The sequence below is a fragment of the Ascaphus truei genome, chromosome 1, assembly GCF_040206685.1.
Source record: "Ascaphus truei isolate aAscTru1 chromosome 1, aAscTru1.hap1, whole genome shotgun sequence".
Taxonomy (NCBI): Eukaryota; Metazoa; Chordata; class Amphibia; order Anura; family Ascaphidae; genus Ascaphus; species Ascaphus truei.
The window spans coordinates 266,984,988-267,000,995 of record NC_134483.1 but is presented as its reverse complement, the minus strand read 5'-3'; the positions used below and the strand labels follow the sequence as shown (position 1 = coordinate 267,000,995).

Genomic DNA, 16,008 nt, shown 5'->3' with positions numbered 1-16,008 from the left:
CTTTCGTGTCATGCAAAAAGGATGAAGACTAGCATGGTGTAGTCTGTCTAAAAAAGTGTATTTTAGAATCAGTAGCAAAACACAAATGCACTCACATTTTAAAATACAATACAGGGAATTGTACGAAATCCAGATCCTCTGGGCATACAGTCTCCGGTGCGTTCGCTCGTTCACGTCCAACACTTCCGGTGTGCACTGCGGTAAAGGTGGATGTGATGTCACGCTTGGTCTCCGGTTGCCAGGATCTCTCAACAGGACGCAAGCTCAGATTCAAGAAGTGTAGTTTCACTGTCATTTTCCTTAAAAATGTATGTGCATCTATAAACAATTTTAAACTGTTAGAACCAATCGTCGGTGCAAATGTGAGTCGTTTGCTAATGACTTTATTTTGAAATTCAGTTAAAACTACTTTACTCAAATTGAAAATACAGCTCAACCCCGTTATAGCGTGATCTGCTATAACGCGGTTTGAGCGTGGACCCCGAATTAAAAAAAAAAAAAAAAAAAAAAAAAAAATGTGAGTGCTACTATGTTACAGCCCTATATACTCCTGATATATACACACAGGTTGCACTATGTTATGTTCTTTTATTCTTTCATGACCACACTGTGAACATCCTGCGCTCCCCTTGCTGTGGAAGAATACAATCAAGACATAGACTCCAGAACAGTCTATAAAAGGGTTTTGTATGAGCTGCTTTACAAATAATTCACTATTTACATTTGGTGGTGGAAATTATATATTTGTATTTATTAATTGTTCACTTTATACAATATTGGTCACTTTATATAGTTAGTTCATTTATACACTATATTTTCTGCACATGATTGATGCACTAGCACTTTGTATAACTAATTAAGGAGCGCCCGATTACACATTTTTTGTCACATGATCAGCTGTGTGTCTGGGAGGAGGAACATTCACCTTCCCTGCAACAGTTATGGCTACAGAGAGGCATGGCTGAAATTTTCTACAAGACCCAGACTGGTCAAATTGCCATTGTTCATGTGGGAGCATGTGAGTTGAATGAGCTCACCGCTCTCATATATATGTTTTTATTAAACTGTATTACACTATATACACTTTTCTTCTTTTTATGTGGTCAGGGAGAATTCCTGTCCTAAAAACTGCTCCAGATCAGAATTCAGGAAACGCCTAAATATTCCTACACCACATGAGTGGGCAATCATTAGTTTAACTAGCAATTAGGTGTTTATATTACACATTTGCACTATGTTGTTTTTCTTCCTTTTTTTTTATATACCTGAGGGGAGTCTTTGCGCTTGGGAGTGTTCTTGTTGTTCAATAGTGGGGAAGCTACTTGAAGGTTTAATACAGGATAATATTCAGGAATACTTAATGGAAAACACAATTATTAGTAATAGTTAGCATGGATTTATGAAGGATAGATCATGCCCAACTAACCTTATTTGTTTCTTTGAGGAGGTAAGTAGGTTCCACGCAAGAGGTTGGTGTACAGAATATAGCAAATTGGATACAAATATATGTACCTGGATTCAATATATATATATATATATATACACACCAGGCCTGTGGTGTAGCTGTAATGTATTGGTACCAGCATCTGGAAGGTCCTGAGTTCGGTCCCTGCATGTGTAAAATGTTTTGTCCATTGTCAATAAAGCATTGAATGTTTAAAAAAAATAAAGCCGACAGCTGCGGGACAGAGAGGAGGAAAGCAGAGAGTCCACAGTGCAGGAGAGAGAGGAGAGCACATGGTTGAGGAGAGAGAGATCTAGATGCCGGTTAAAGGTGAAATTTTAAAGCGATCCCGGTTATAACGCGGTCTGATTCTGTGGACCCCAAGGACCGCGTTATAATGGGGTTCAGCTGTACTATGTAATTATGTAAGAATTTAACCTTTTCTCCTCTACAGGAGCAGCACAACCCATGTGTCCGTCCTTATGACATCCTTTGGATATCACTGCGGTTTTTTAAATGCTTCAACAGAACCATGTTTGTGAATTGAAGTTTTTAAGATACTCATTCATACTAGAACACCTTTCCCATTTTCGAAAAGTTTCAGAATGAATCTGTATTATATGCTATAAAAAGATATAAAGGTTTATAGCTATAAAGTTATCTTTCCACAAGTACAATGGAAAATTGTGAAAAATTGCAGCTTATCTAGTTTGCTGATTATTATGTGATATCATAGACCTGAGACTGCAGAGATAAACCTAATATATTTATGTGCTATGTACCATATCAGAGACTAAGGACAGAAAGAGATTCTCTTAAGGAAACTATTGAAGAGCTGAGATGTGTACAAGCTCAGGAGGGGCAGCTTGCTATAGCAGGTACAGTAAAAACATATTCCATACATTTATTTACTTGCTCTTTTGGAAACAAACACAAAGTTTACCAAGCATACTTTGTGAAAAGATTTTAAACTGGATGTTATGTTATGCTTTTTGGAAGTTAGTCCGTAGTAAAATGACATTTTATAATGTATACTTGACTCCATCCTCCCCGGTTTTCCCTGGAGTATGTTGTCCTGGTTTACCCTTAAAATGTGAATATTGCACTGTATGATGAGTATGTTTGGGTATTTATACCTCAGAGAAAATATGACTTAAAGTAGCCACAACACAAATACTCACCATATCTACTACCCTGATTATTATTTTTTTGGCACTGACCTTTGAACTGAAGTGGTATTTAAGAGTAAAGTTTTTCAGAACAGGTCAGCTGTCTGAGTGGGTCACCTGATTCCATGCTTCCTTTTCGCTCTATTGAATCCCATGTAAAAACTGGATAGGTAGCTAAAGGTGATACTCACTAGGTGCTCGTTTGCATGTCTGAATGTTCCTAGAAGCCTTGTCTGCAGCTAAACCGCTGTATGATGTGACAATGGAATGAATTAAGGAGGTTTGGGGACCTATAGAAGGCTGCAGGATTATGTCCTCTAATGCTAATGTCTAATTTTGGAGTATTTTTTTTATATATTTGTTTTTAATTCACAGGGTTAATGCCATTAAGTAACCAGGAACCCTCAGACAGTTTAGCTGCAGAGATTGTTACACCCGAAATCAAGTAAGTTCTTACTTGAGATTAACTGTGTGCTGTTTCTGCAAATGTAGTTTTTTTTTTAAACCGGTTATGAAGCACTAGGTACTTATAAATGTTTTTCCGAACACCAGAGTATATCCTATTTTTCCTCATGCTTTTTGTTTTCAGATTTTTTTCTTGCGTATATATCTTAATTGTGCTAAATTGAAAGGTGCAGATTTGTGAAGAACCATAAAATTATAATGTCCTTTTCTCTACTGTGCCTAAATTACAGCGCATGGCAATAGAGATTATGGGCATTTTCAGCTGGAGCTAGAACGCAGACCACCTGACTTGTTGAGACCATTTAAACTTCACCCCTTCTGGTCTATGGTCAGTTGGTCCGTGTCCTACAATGGACGAGTACAATGAAGAGTTTTTTTTTTTTTTAATGTTTAAAGGTTGCTGCTTAGCCCGCTCAACCAGGAACTAATTCCCAATCCGTCGCCGCTTTGTTCTCACCCAAGTAACATTCAGTTATCTCCAACTCAGATCGATTAGTTGGCCCAAGATATTTAGGATTTGATCTGAGGCTTGGGCTCTTTCTCTTTGGGGCTTCCCCCCCCCCCTTGTTTTGCTTATTTCTTTGACCCCAAAAGTGCTGCTAAATCCAAGCACCTTAACTGCCTGTGGGTCATATTGGCATGTTTTCACTTTTATGTTCAGTACTGTATCAGAAAAACTGCATTAGACAAATGACTGAATTTTCAACATGGTTCAAGAATTTGATGGTGGAATCCTTCAGAGCTGTAAGGAGGAAAAAGCACTTTTGGATTTTTCTGGTGATTACTACTCTGTAAGAGAATATACATCTGATTTATTGCTTCCTCTTTTGAAGATTAAAGTTTAAATGCTCATTTTGTTGTTCTTCAATGTGACCGGCATTGAGAAACTCAGAAAATAAATGACATTAAGATTCGGATTAACAGAAGAAAAATGGGAATTAAATACCCTTTCGACTAGATTTTTTTTGGAACAAAAATTAAATAACGCTATTGTGAGAGAGGATCACAAACTCGTAGGTGGAAGGCGAGGGTAATTTCCTCACTCTGTGTGACGATTTATGGGCAAGCAGAAAATAATCTTTTTTTTTTTTTCCCTCTACTGTTAATGGAAGGGCGTGGGAATGTGTGCAATAAACAATGTGAAAAGAATGTTCCATAAACTGTATAACATTTAACTTGTATGTTATGTATTGTTTACCTTTCAATAAAAAAATGAAAGAAACCACGAACATTACCAATTTATAAAGTAATCAATGATCTGATTGCAAGTGAATGGAAATCTACAGAAAAGAAAAATTGAAACCACAAGCAAATTCAATAAAATGTATCTTTTTAAAACACGACAAAGAAGAATGGGAAAATGCATGCACGGTTGATGTGACAATAGCAACATTTTCTAGAAGAACGGTTCCCCTGCTGCTTTTGAAGATCAAATGGACAAACAAAGGGAGGGCTTTATTCTGTACTTGGAGCTACTTGTAGATCTATCATATCTTTGGCATGTCTTGCAAAGGCTATGAAGGTTGGTTTTCCAAGTGTTATGTCTTGGTGTTTATGCTTCGCAATAACACGCTACCTTGTTGGGTGTTTAACCATCCTTTATTGCTGCTGACATGTGGTCTCGGCATGGGTATTTCCGTTGTTGCCTCAGACTGCTACGTGTCTGTCTAAACCCTGATGTTACACTGCATGCTCTCACTCTGCTTCCTGGGTCAGAAGTCAAAGTGGTGACATCACAGCATCACATGACAGTGACCAGGAAGTACCCAATATACCACACCAAGGTTCAAGAATCATTAGAATCTGGAACATTGTGACGGTAGGGGTAACCACTCTCAAATAAAGATTAAGCCTGTTTTGGTTACCCCTGATCTGTGTATAAGTTTCCAAGAGCGTTAGCTCTTGGGCCCAGTTACATTGTACTGTTTCCATATACTGTCTGTAATAAAAGTATTTTTGGTGTTTTTCCCTTTCCGGGCATGCCAGCGAGCAGGTATTGCTAGGTTGGAAGTTTCAAGGTTTTTTTTTCCGGAGGATTCTTTAACAGATGTGCCTAGTAGGTTGGGGTCCGGAGTTGTTGGTTCCCCTATAAATGTACCCGGGAATCATGCTTGATTCTCGGATACAAGTAGGCACATTGTCCCGGCATTATCTCCCCTTGAAAATGCAAGCGCGACTCACCACTAGGGTAACCTGCTTCAGCATATCCTAGAAAGGAAAATGAGGAACAGGGATGAATAGGTATCCCTGTAGCTGAGTGATTCCATAGGTTAAATGGGGTGACCCAGGTTTTGCTCAGGTGACCAAGAACCAGTGTAGGGTTTGTGGGTGCCCCAACTGTATACAAGATTGAGGGTGGTCTCTGAGTTCAGACTGAGTCTTAAAGATAGTGTGTGGGGAATAAGGCAGTTATAAATAAAAGTACATCTTTCTTCTTCTGTCCCCTGTACCCAGAGACTCAGAAGTATATTAGAGAATATTTTTTACCCCAAGGTCAGTGCCCTATATTTTCCTATTTATCTAAAGCCCAGAAACAACCCTTTAACAGTACAGGCCAAGGGTCACTTTTTCCAATCGAGCAAGACCGTTAATTTTACAGCTATTCTGCTAAAGGAAGACAAAAGCCTGGGGCAGGCTAATCTGCTTTAGAAAATCAGTGGTTTGAGGCAGGCTCAGACACTTCTGGGAGGAGTCGATCCATACAACACAAGATCACTAGGTACTATAAATCATCCAGCATGGTTAGAAGATATTATTTTTAAACAAACCATTCCCAAGGATTGAAAGTAAACTAACTGCCCTCCAGAATTGTTTTCAGGTTCTGATAAAACAGAAAGTTATTATGGAAGTTTCAGATCAGAGGTCAAAGTTTGTATCCCATTTTATTTATGGTCTCCAAAAAAAACAAGTTTCCTTTCGCCCAGTCTTAGATCTGTGAGATCTGAACAGATATATTGTAAGAAAACATTTCAAGATGGAATCAATACAATCTATTATCAATATGATTAGACCAGGAGATCTCGTAGCATGAATAGACCTAAAGGATTCATATCTACATGCCCCTATCTATCACTCGCATCATGCGTTCCTAAGATTTTGTATTATGGATCGTCACTTCCAATTCCGGGGTCTTTCCACAGTTCCCTGTGTTATTACAGAAATATTAGCAACAATAGTAGCCCATATCAGACATCAGAAAGTTTTCATCATTCCTTATCTAGATAATATTCTCGTGAGGGCACACTCTCAGGAGCAGACAGTGAACAGAAGTCATATAGTTACACAAGTGCTATCAGATCATGGCTGGTTGATCAACCACAAAAAAGCAAGCATGTTCCCTCTCAAAATCTGAGATTCTTGAAAATGTTTTCCGAAACCATAGTAGCAAAAGTGTCACTTTCATCAGACAAAAAAAAGAAAGCGTCAAACAGCTTGCAAAAGAGATGCAGTTTATACGACACTGTGAAACAGAGGAATGCATAGCCCTTCTGAGGAGAATGCTACCCTGGGCTCTGTTTCACCTAGGACAACTTCAATGCAATCTCTTATCCTGTTGGAACAAAAATTATCAGGATCTGTCTCTGCAAAGATCTACTGACAAACTCTCCTTTCTCTCAAATGATAGAAAACAGAAAATAATTTAGGGCCTCATGCAGAGTGCAGCGCTAATAGCAATCTCGCCATTTTCCGGCGAAAATCGAGCTGAAAGCAGCAGAGAAAGGCAAGTTTTAAAAAAAGCGCCATTTTTTTTTTTCTTGAAATTCGCCGCGCGGCTGGAGAGATCCTAATCTCTCCAGTGTTTTTTTCTGCCGTATGCAGAGAGCCGCGAACGCCATCTAGTGGCTTTTGGGCGCGATTTTCAACTTTTTTCCTCTCCACCAAGCAGCTGGCGCTCGGCGGCCTGTGGAGGAGAAAAAAAAAATCGATTTCTTTCCCACTAGTTTCAACAGCGCTCATAGCGCTGTTTGAAACTCTCCATATGCAGAAAGGATTGTAAATGCAGTTTTATGCCCTTTCTGCATATGGAGAAAAAAACTCTCCAATAAAGCTAAAAAAAATTCCCCTCTCCAATTCTAAATAGCGCTGCTCTCTGCATGAGGCCCTAAGAAACATAATAATAGTGGGTGCATTCTGATCCATATATTGGTGGCTGTGGATGCAGTCAGGGATCGGGCAGGGAGGTCGGAATCCCAATATAATTGCCTTACAAGTTTGAGTATTCAATAGAGAACTGTTGCACTCGAAAAGGATTTCACAATGTCATACTGGCATTAAAGTAATTTTATTTATGCAGAAATATTGCACAATGTTTACTCTGAAACTTTGTAAAATCCTTTTTGTTTGCAGCAGTTCTCTATTGAATACTGAAACAGAAAATAATTCAGCCAAGGGCAAGCCTCTGCCTTAAAACAATTTGATTCTGGAGACGTCCGGTGACGTCACCAGGCATGGTCGCCTGAGGGAATAGCTCCTGAGCCCTCCGGTTGCATACGTATAGATCGAGCACAGACCTAAGCAAAAAATAACCAAACATGCAGGTCTGCAACATAAAACAGCCAGGATGTCCGCAAAGAATGAAAAACTGCAGAATCAGAGCATTTCCTTGTTCTTTATTGCAAACCAATGCTCAATTGAACACAGCGCGGACTCACAAGATGGTGCCACAGCGTGCGCACCAGGGGCACCCACTCGTGAGCAACCACAAATGGCGTCAGGAGAATTAAAAACTCAAGAACTCACTAAAGACTACATGGAGCAACTGTTCATGAAACACATGGAGCAACGTTTCACTAAAATGAGACAGGGATTTCATGAGGATCTGACCTCGGCAATAAACGGGCTAAAATCAGATCTCAGTTCCCTATCTCAAAGAACAGAAACCCTGGAAAACAAATGGAGGAAGTTGGCCTCTCAATCTTCGGCCGAAGATGAATTCAACAGGCTGAACCATGAGATTATTGCAAACAAGGACAGCCTAGAACACCACGAGAACCACGACCGACGCCAAAACCTACGGATCCGCAATATACCCGAAACGATCTCCGCTGATGCATTACGCCCATATCTCAAAGAGTTGTTCATCCTCTTAGTTCCTGATCTCCGGTTGGAAGATCTTGAAGTGGACCGGGCTCACAGAGCTCCGGGCCCCAGGTCGGGGGACCTTAGGATACGAAGAGACATAATAGTCAGGTTCCATTCCTATACCACGAAGGAAAGAATCCTGTTAGCAGGCAGAGAAAGAGGGAACTTGAACTTCCAAAACGAATCAATACAAATCTTCAGTGATCTCTCCAGGGTGACAGTTGCGAAAAGGCGTGAAATGAGGCACCTAACACAAATTCTGAATGACCACAAGGTGAAATACAGATGGGGATTCCCCTTTAAACTAGTGGTCCAGGCTAACGGCAAATACCATTCAATACCCGACCCTGAGGAAAGCCCCCGTTTTCTGAGATCCCTGGAACTGTCCCCTCTGAACAGGCAAGAGGATGCGGATAAAGGAGCAAAGGTCACCAAACTCAGCCAGACCTCCTAGAGCTTTAGAAAGGCTCGCTAGCCAGAGGAATCCAAAAAGTGGGAGAAGAAAGGGATAAATAAAGCTGTGGGAGTTTTCAGTGTCTAAACTTTTCCTGGAGATGCTCGGATGCCCCCTGTTTAAAGTTGATATGTTTAAGCAACTCCCCCGTCCCACAGCAAGAGCCCACACTAGCTGCAGCAATGCCCAAGCTAAAAATCAATGGAACACTCTCAGAGAGGGATGAAGACATAACAACGAACTCGGGATGGGCTCCATAGGGAGAGGGCTCGCAACGCCCATGGGTGGTGGGGATTTACCAGAGCTGTTGGCTATTGCAGATCTGCGACCTAGCCCCCCTCCCCCCCAGGGATGAAGAGGGAAGGAGATAAAAACCTAACAACCTGGTTGAGCAGTCAAGGTAGTGGAGCTCCCAATCTCAAGGTGGCTGGATCCCTCCCTCCTGTTCTCTCCCCCCTGCTGATCCCCTAGATTCAGCTCTCTGATCTCTGTCCCGCTGCTTCCCCTCCCCTCTCCCCCCTCCCTGTCCCTGCCTCCCATCATCAACTACCCACCCTTGCTCCCGCCCTCTTGCCCTCCCTTCCCCCGCTAAGCTACTTAACCCATTTACCCCATTTCTCCACCTCACTTACACTCTGCCACTAACGGAACCCCCCGAAGCACCTGATTGGAGACGACAGGTGGACCAACGCGCACCCTGTGGATGTAGGGAGACTTCTAACAGAATTGGCGGCGATATAATCAGATAACCACGAGGGGGCGCAACAGCCTACTAAACTTGGCGGAACCAACTGAAGACTCACGTAACTCCACGGACCCTGAAAGGAAAGGGAGGAAAATATAAGTGACGAGAGGCACCAGACACTGGGACTCCTTCCCCTTGCCATTTGTATGCTAGCTTCCCGGGGCCCGCATCCATCCGGACAAGGACGAGTTTCCGGAAAGACGACCCATGACGACATTGTACCTAGGTGCACAGAAATGAAAGCAAGCGGGCGGCAAGTCTAGGAGGTCCGAGAACCGCGAGCGACTTTTCCCAAGTTGAAGGCTTCGCCCAGAAAGCCGCGACCGAGGATGAAGAAGAATGCCACATCAACACCAGTGTCTGAACACTGGGGTCAGGTTCGGGACTCCCTAGACCCCTAAATGTTTATATGCCCCAAGTGTAAAAAAAAAAAAGTCTCCCCCCAATACACCCTTTACTTCAAATCCCCCCACCTAAACCCCAGCCCCAGGCTATCCCTGCCGCCAGCCCCTTTCGAGCCCCCTTAGGTCCACAATCCCCATATATGTAAAAACTCAAGGTTTAGAACGTACAACCCCCACCTATTTCCTCCACCAAACATTATAAGGGGATAGATCTCTCCCTCCATGCATCCCCCGTTTGCCCAAATTATTTCCCCTAACCTTGTGCAACAAGGCGAGCAAAAGATGAAAAATTAGCAATTAGAGTCCAAAGACAAAAGCACTTAAGTGAAGGAACCTTCTCCCTCCTTTTTATATTGGCCCGTAGCTATTTCCCCCACCCTGGTCTGTCCGCTCCCCCCCTGCTGAGGGTCCCTTTGAAGGCCCAGACATTTTTGACGCGGTAGAACTCTGTAATTAAGGAGGTAAATATAAAGTTGTCTAATGATATTTTTCAAATCTAGACAGGGTAACCCCCAGGGAAATGTTTAGGTATATAGAACAGTATGAACTGCAGGTTCATAAACAGAGGTGAATTAAAGTTGAATTGAAGTTCCCACTTCCCAGCTCCCGCTCCATAACAAACCTTCCTTCCTAACAAACCTTCCCCTCACCTCCCCTATCCCTCCCACCCTCACCCACACCCCCTGACCAAGATAAGTCCAGCACTCCGGGTATCCCCCTCTCAAGATTAGTTCTGAAAACCGCCAAAAACTTGAGAGAGATATTAAAAGATTTCTCTCTTATGGATATCTGGAGAGTACAGAATCAAAGTCAGCGGGACTATACTTTTTACTCGGCTCCACATCAGACGTACTCTAGGATTGATTATTTTCTGGGTGCCAAGGATATTCTTCAGACATTCTCAGTCAGTCAAACATGGACGCTCACAGCGTATGCCAGGCGTCCCGGAGGTGACTTGAGCAACCATAAAAAACTAAAATGGTACCAGACAGGGCTGTCCCCTGTCTCCACTTCTCTTCGCATTGTCAATTGAGCCCCTAGCGGCAATAATCAGAGACAAAGTCAATATACAGGGAATTCAGATTGGGGGGACAAGTTACAACATTTCTTTATTTGCAGATGATATAATATTAACACTGGCCAATCCGTTGATATTCCTTCCTAATCTGCAATCCCAACCAATTTGGCAGTATCTCGTGTTATAAAATGAACACTGATAAATCAGAAGCTCCAAACTTAACACTCCCAGCCTCAGAAATGAAACTTCTGCAAGCAAATTTCAATTATAAATGGAGATCCACACACATTAAATATTTATGAACTCATGTAGCGCGCTCATATCAATCTCTGTACCAAAGTAACTTTCCACCCCTTTTTGAAATTTTTTTAGACTTGGAACAAATACCAAATATCCTGGTTAGGAAGAATTGCCTCAGTCAAAATGAATATTCTCCCAAGACTCTACCAAACCCTCCCGGTAATTGTGCCTGTCTCTGAACTTAAAAATATCCAGAATCGAGTCCAAGCTAGACCCTTGGACTCCCCCCCCCCCCCCCCCCCAGCTGCTCAAAAAACTATGGCACGCAACTCAGGAAATTAAATATAAAAATAGCAGCTGACCTGATGGGAGAAGGGAAGATCCTATATTATCAGGATCTGCAAAACAAATACCAAGTGCAAGACCTGCAGCCTTTTAGATACCTTCAGATCAGACACTTTCTGCAGACAATACCACAGAAAAAAACTATAATAAAGCGCAACAAATAATATGATATAATCAAGCTGCAGCTTAAACACCCGTGATTTTCACCAAAACCGCAAATTAAGATAACCTAAACAAAACCGTGTTCGTGGCGCAAAGTGATAAAACAGTTAATATGTGCAAATTATCCCAGTGTTGATTTGCACTGAAAAACACATAATACTGTATCTCCAAGTAGAGGATTCTCCAGGTCAGCAGACTCTTTGTAGACCCTCATATTAAGAAAAGAACACACATGCAGAGAGTACAGTGCATTATCATTTACTTAAGATGACAGACAACACAGAGGGGAATGTTAGCACACTCACACTTTCCCCGCTGGTAAGTTAACTAGAAGTGACTTTGGGCGCACTTCAACCCTTCTCCTTAGATGACCGCTCCCAATGCGACCGCTCCACTTCTCAGTCAGGTGCAAACCGCGATTGCCTCCGCCAGCGTCTCTCACCCGCAGTGGGGGCACTCCGCCACATCACTGTTGTCTCAGCAGTCTCCTTCCAATCAGGGCTTCTCAGGAGATTGGGTACGGTGGCCTTAAAGCATCAAAAAAGCCCAACCGGTTTCGTCCCACTGGACTTCATCTGGGGGTCATGTTCAATACTAACTTGAATGCACTTATATATCAAACTAGGCATTGGAAATAGAACTACCTCAGCTGGATCCTACATAGTAAGCTAGTAATTAGCAGAGATGGTAATGCTTGTTCTAATTGGCAATACCTGTGCTGAATTGCACCAGGCATCTCCCTACTTGCATGCCTAATTAGTATGCACTAAAAAATAAGTCATACAAGTCTTTAATACAATATTTAAATACAATTAAACAATCAGCTTACAAAAACTCTTAATATACTATAAAATAAAACAAGTATGTATCATGGATTGTATGCAATAACAGAGAAGTTTATACAATTGATATAAAATATTATTAAACAAATGCTAAACACCCTGTCTCATCCTACACATAATAATCATTCCAAAATTGAAAAAGGATGTGCGGAAAATGCTGAAACACATAAACAGCATGTATTAGTAAAAAACAACAAGGGTTAAAAACAGACAACTCATAATAAAGCTACTCAATACTCTTCACTGATGATTCAATTTCAGCAATGATACTAGACCGGAACAATTAAGCAAAAAAGACTACATCAAATAAAAAATAAAATTATAAATATATATAAAATGAGGCTGTTATAGCTAATTAAATAAAAATAGCTACTAAATAGCTCATAGCTAAAAATGAGGGGTTAATAATAGGGAATGGACTTAAAAAAGGGGAATAGACTTAAAAAAGGACTTAAAAAGGGACTTAAAAAGGGGGAGAGGAACAAATAAAATGTTGAACCATCACTTGAGGAATGCATTGATGTCAAATTCAACGTTCAGACCCAGAGGTCTCAAAGTTTTTAACTTGTAAATCCAGAGGCTTTCCTTCTGGGAAATAGTTTGCACTCTATTCCCACCACGCCAATGTCTTGGAACAAATTCTATTCCAATAAACTTGAGACTCACTGGGTCTGAACCATGGTGATTTTTAAAATGTAATGAAACATTATGTGACTCCAAGCCTTCTTAATATTCCTCAAGTGTTCTAAAATCCTGGTTTTTAATTTTCTTGTAGTGCGGCCCACATACTGTAGGCCGCACGGTCATTCTAAAAGGTGCACCACAAAATCAGTGCTGCAGTTTATTAAGCTGGAAATTGTAAAATCTCACCCATATGTTTAGAGGTGAAATCTTTACTTTTATTGATGCCAAATGTACTGTACATGCTGTGCAATCTGTGCATGTGAAAAATCCCAAAGGATTTCCCTCCAATCAAGTTGTTTGTTGCCATATTGCTGGTTTTCCATGCTTAGTTCTTACAGAGCTAGGGGCCAAATTATCTTTCAAGTTGGCAGCTTGAAAAACTAGTTGAGGTTTGTCAAGCAGAATCTCTTTCAAAATATAGTCCTGTTGTAAAACCGGCCAATTTTTTCAATAATCCTCCTTACCTCCTATGATTTGTGGTTATATTGAGTTATAAAGGGGATGACATTTTACATATCTTTAACTCTCTTTTTGGGCTGTAATAGATCTCTCCTATTCATATTAGTTACCCCTTCTATCACCTTATCAAATGTTTTAGAATCATATTTTTTCTCCAAGAATCTCTCTTCTTTTTTTTTTTTTTCCAAATTTTTTTATTAGGCAGTAGTAATTGTTAACAAATTTGCTAAAAACAGATCATATATGGCCTAATACAGTTTTCAACATTTTTAGGAGAAAGAGAGACTCCGCGTCCCCCTGTTCCTCCGGGGTCAATCGGGATGGCGCGGAGTTGAAACAGAAAGAAGGTAGAAGGGAAGGAGAAGAGTGGGGGGGGGGGGAGGTGGGTGTGTCTCCCCCTTTTCCTGGTTTGTTCAAGTAGTTGTCGTCTCCTGTTAGGACCTCCAGGTCTATCCTCAGAAGGTAGTTCTATTGGCCTGGGTCATACGTGTATACCACGGATCCCAAGTTTTGTTGAAGGCGGTGGTGGACCTTTTCACGAATGCAGACAGTCTCTCCATGTCTTTGACTTCATTAATCCTGTTTATAACCGTCTGTCTGGAGGGGGGAGACACTTTCTTCCAAGCGGCCGCCACCGCACATCTCGCCGCCGTTAGGATCAAGGAGATTAATTTGCCTGTTGGTCGGTCCAGTTTCTCTAAGGGCCTGGCCAATAGGTAGGTCAGCGGTTCAATTGGGATTGTGAGGTCTGTGACCTCTTTTATAAGATTATGTATTATTTCCCAGTATTTTTGAATTTCTGGACATGACCACCAGATGTGGGCCATGTCCCCCCGGTGACCGCAGCCTCTCCAGCATAGGTCGGAGGCCAGTGGGTAGATTTGGCTAATTTTAGCTGGGGTAAGATACCAGCGGAACAGGATTTTATAAATGTTCTCTTTTATTGTGGTGCATATGGAAGTTCCTGAGGCTGTTTCCCAAATACTTTCCCAGTCCTCTCGGTCTATAACAATGTCCAATTCTGCTGCCCAATGCAGCATATAGTCATGTGTTGGAGCTTCTGAGGCTCTCTCTAGCTCTGCACATATTTGTGTTATGAGACCTTTCTGATGGTCAGGCTCCCTGCAGAGCCTTTCAAAGCCAGTGAGAGGGGGAAATTCCAACGTTGGGGATAATGTTTGAATAAAGTGCCGAATTTGTAGATATTTGAAGACGTTTAGGTCTCTTAGTTCATATTTGGTTCGTAGATTTTGAAAACTCAGGAACTGCCCAAAGCTCAAGAAGTCGGCAATTGCTCTAATGTTTTTGGTTTCAAATTGGTCAAGTTGTCTGAGCTCACAGCCAGGTGGGAATTTTGGGTTTTTGTGAATTGGTGTAAGTTGGGAGTGAGGTGATGTGAGCTTAAATTTATATCTGCATTTCGTCCAAGTTTCCCAAGTGTGTCTCATCGGGCCTAATTGGAATTTGCTACTTGGCATGTCCTCCTTACTCATGGACCAAAGGCAAGCTGGTAGTGAAGGCGTCCCGGCATAATATGTTTCTATACCTAGCCAACAGTATTGTTTTGGGTTAGTGTTCCAGACCACTGCCTGTCGTAGTTGTGCGGCCAGGTAGTATCTTGACACGTCTGGAACTCCCATTCCTCCTCTCCCCCTTGGAGCCAGAAGAACCGTTTTGGCGACTCTAGGTTTTTTACCTTGCCAAATAAAATGGAAAATTGATTTTTGAATATTCTTTAATTCTGAGCCAGGGATGGGGACCGGGAGTGTCTGGAAATAATATAGTAACCTAGGGAGTATGTTCATTTTAACCGAGACCATCCTCCCGATCCATGATATTTGGTATTCTCCCCACTTGTCTAGGTCTTGTTTGATTTTTTTGAACAGGGCCGGATAGTTATGTTGGTATAGAGTTTGGTAGGTCCTCGATATCTTAACTCCCAAGTATTTGATACAGGAGGAGCTCCAACGGTAGTTAAAGTTTAATTGGAGGAGTTTCACCTCTGGCTCTGGCAGGCTTAGAATCAGGGCCTCCGATTTGTCTTGGTTTATCTTATAACCCGAAATTTGTCCAAAATCATGGAGTTCTTTATGAAGGTTGGGTAGGGAAATTTGGGGTTTGGAGAGGGTTAGTATGACATCATCTGCAAATAAGGATATCTTGTGCTGCCTTTGTCCAATTTCTATGCCTTGGATGTCACTATTGAGTCGTATTGCTGATGCCAATGGTTCTATGGTTAATGCAAAGAGGAGAGGAGACAAGGGGCACCCCTGTCGAGTACCATTTGTGATCTCGAACCTCTGGTTATTGCCGCCTGGTAATTTTACCGTTGCTGATGGGTTATGGTATAATCTACGGACCCCCTCTAAGTATGCATCTTTGAATCCGAATTTACGCATAGTTTGGTCCAGGAATTGCCAGTTTATTCTATCGAACGTCTTCTCTGCATCTAGGCTCAACAAGAGTGCTTTGGTCCCTGAGAGGTGGACATGCTC

General features: G+C 41.7%; 1 protein-coding gene across 3 annotated transcripts in view; it reads left to right on the top strand.

Annotated features, from left to right (window-relative positions):
- The window catches only part of HOOK3 (hook microtubule tethering protein 3), a 727,656-nt gene that overhangs the window by 435,257 nt on the left and 276,391 nt on the right, over positions 1–16,008 (top strand). For all 3 annotated transcript variants that reach the window (XR_012802125.1, XM_075603879.1, XM_075603871.1), the window contains 2 exons: positions 2,235–2,322; positions 2,989–3,058. Coding sequence is in view for 2 of the 3 variants with exons in the window: in XM_075603879.1 (XP_075459994.1) it covers positions 2,235–2,322; positions 2,989–3,058 (158 nt within the window). In the remaining variant the exon portion in view is untranslated. The remainder of the gene's footprint in view (positions 1–2,234; positions 2,323–2,988; positions 3,059–16,008) is intronic.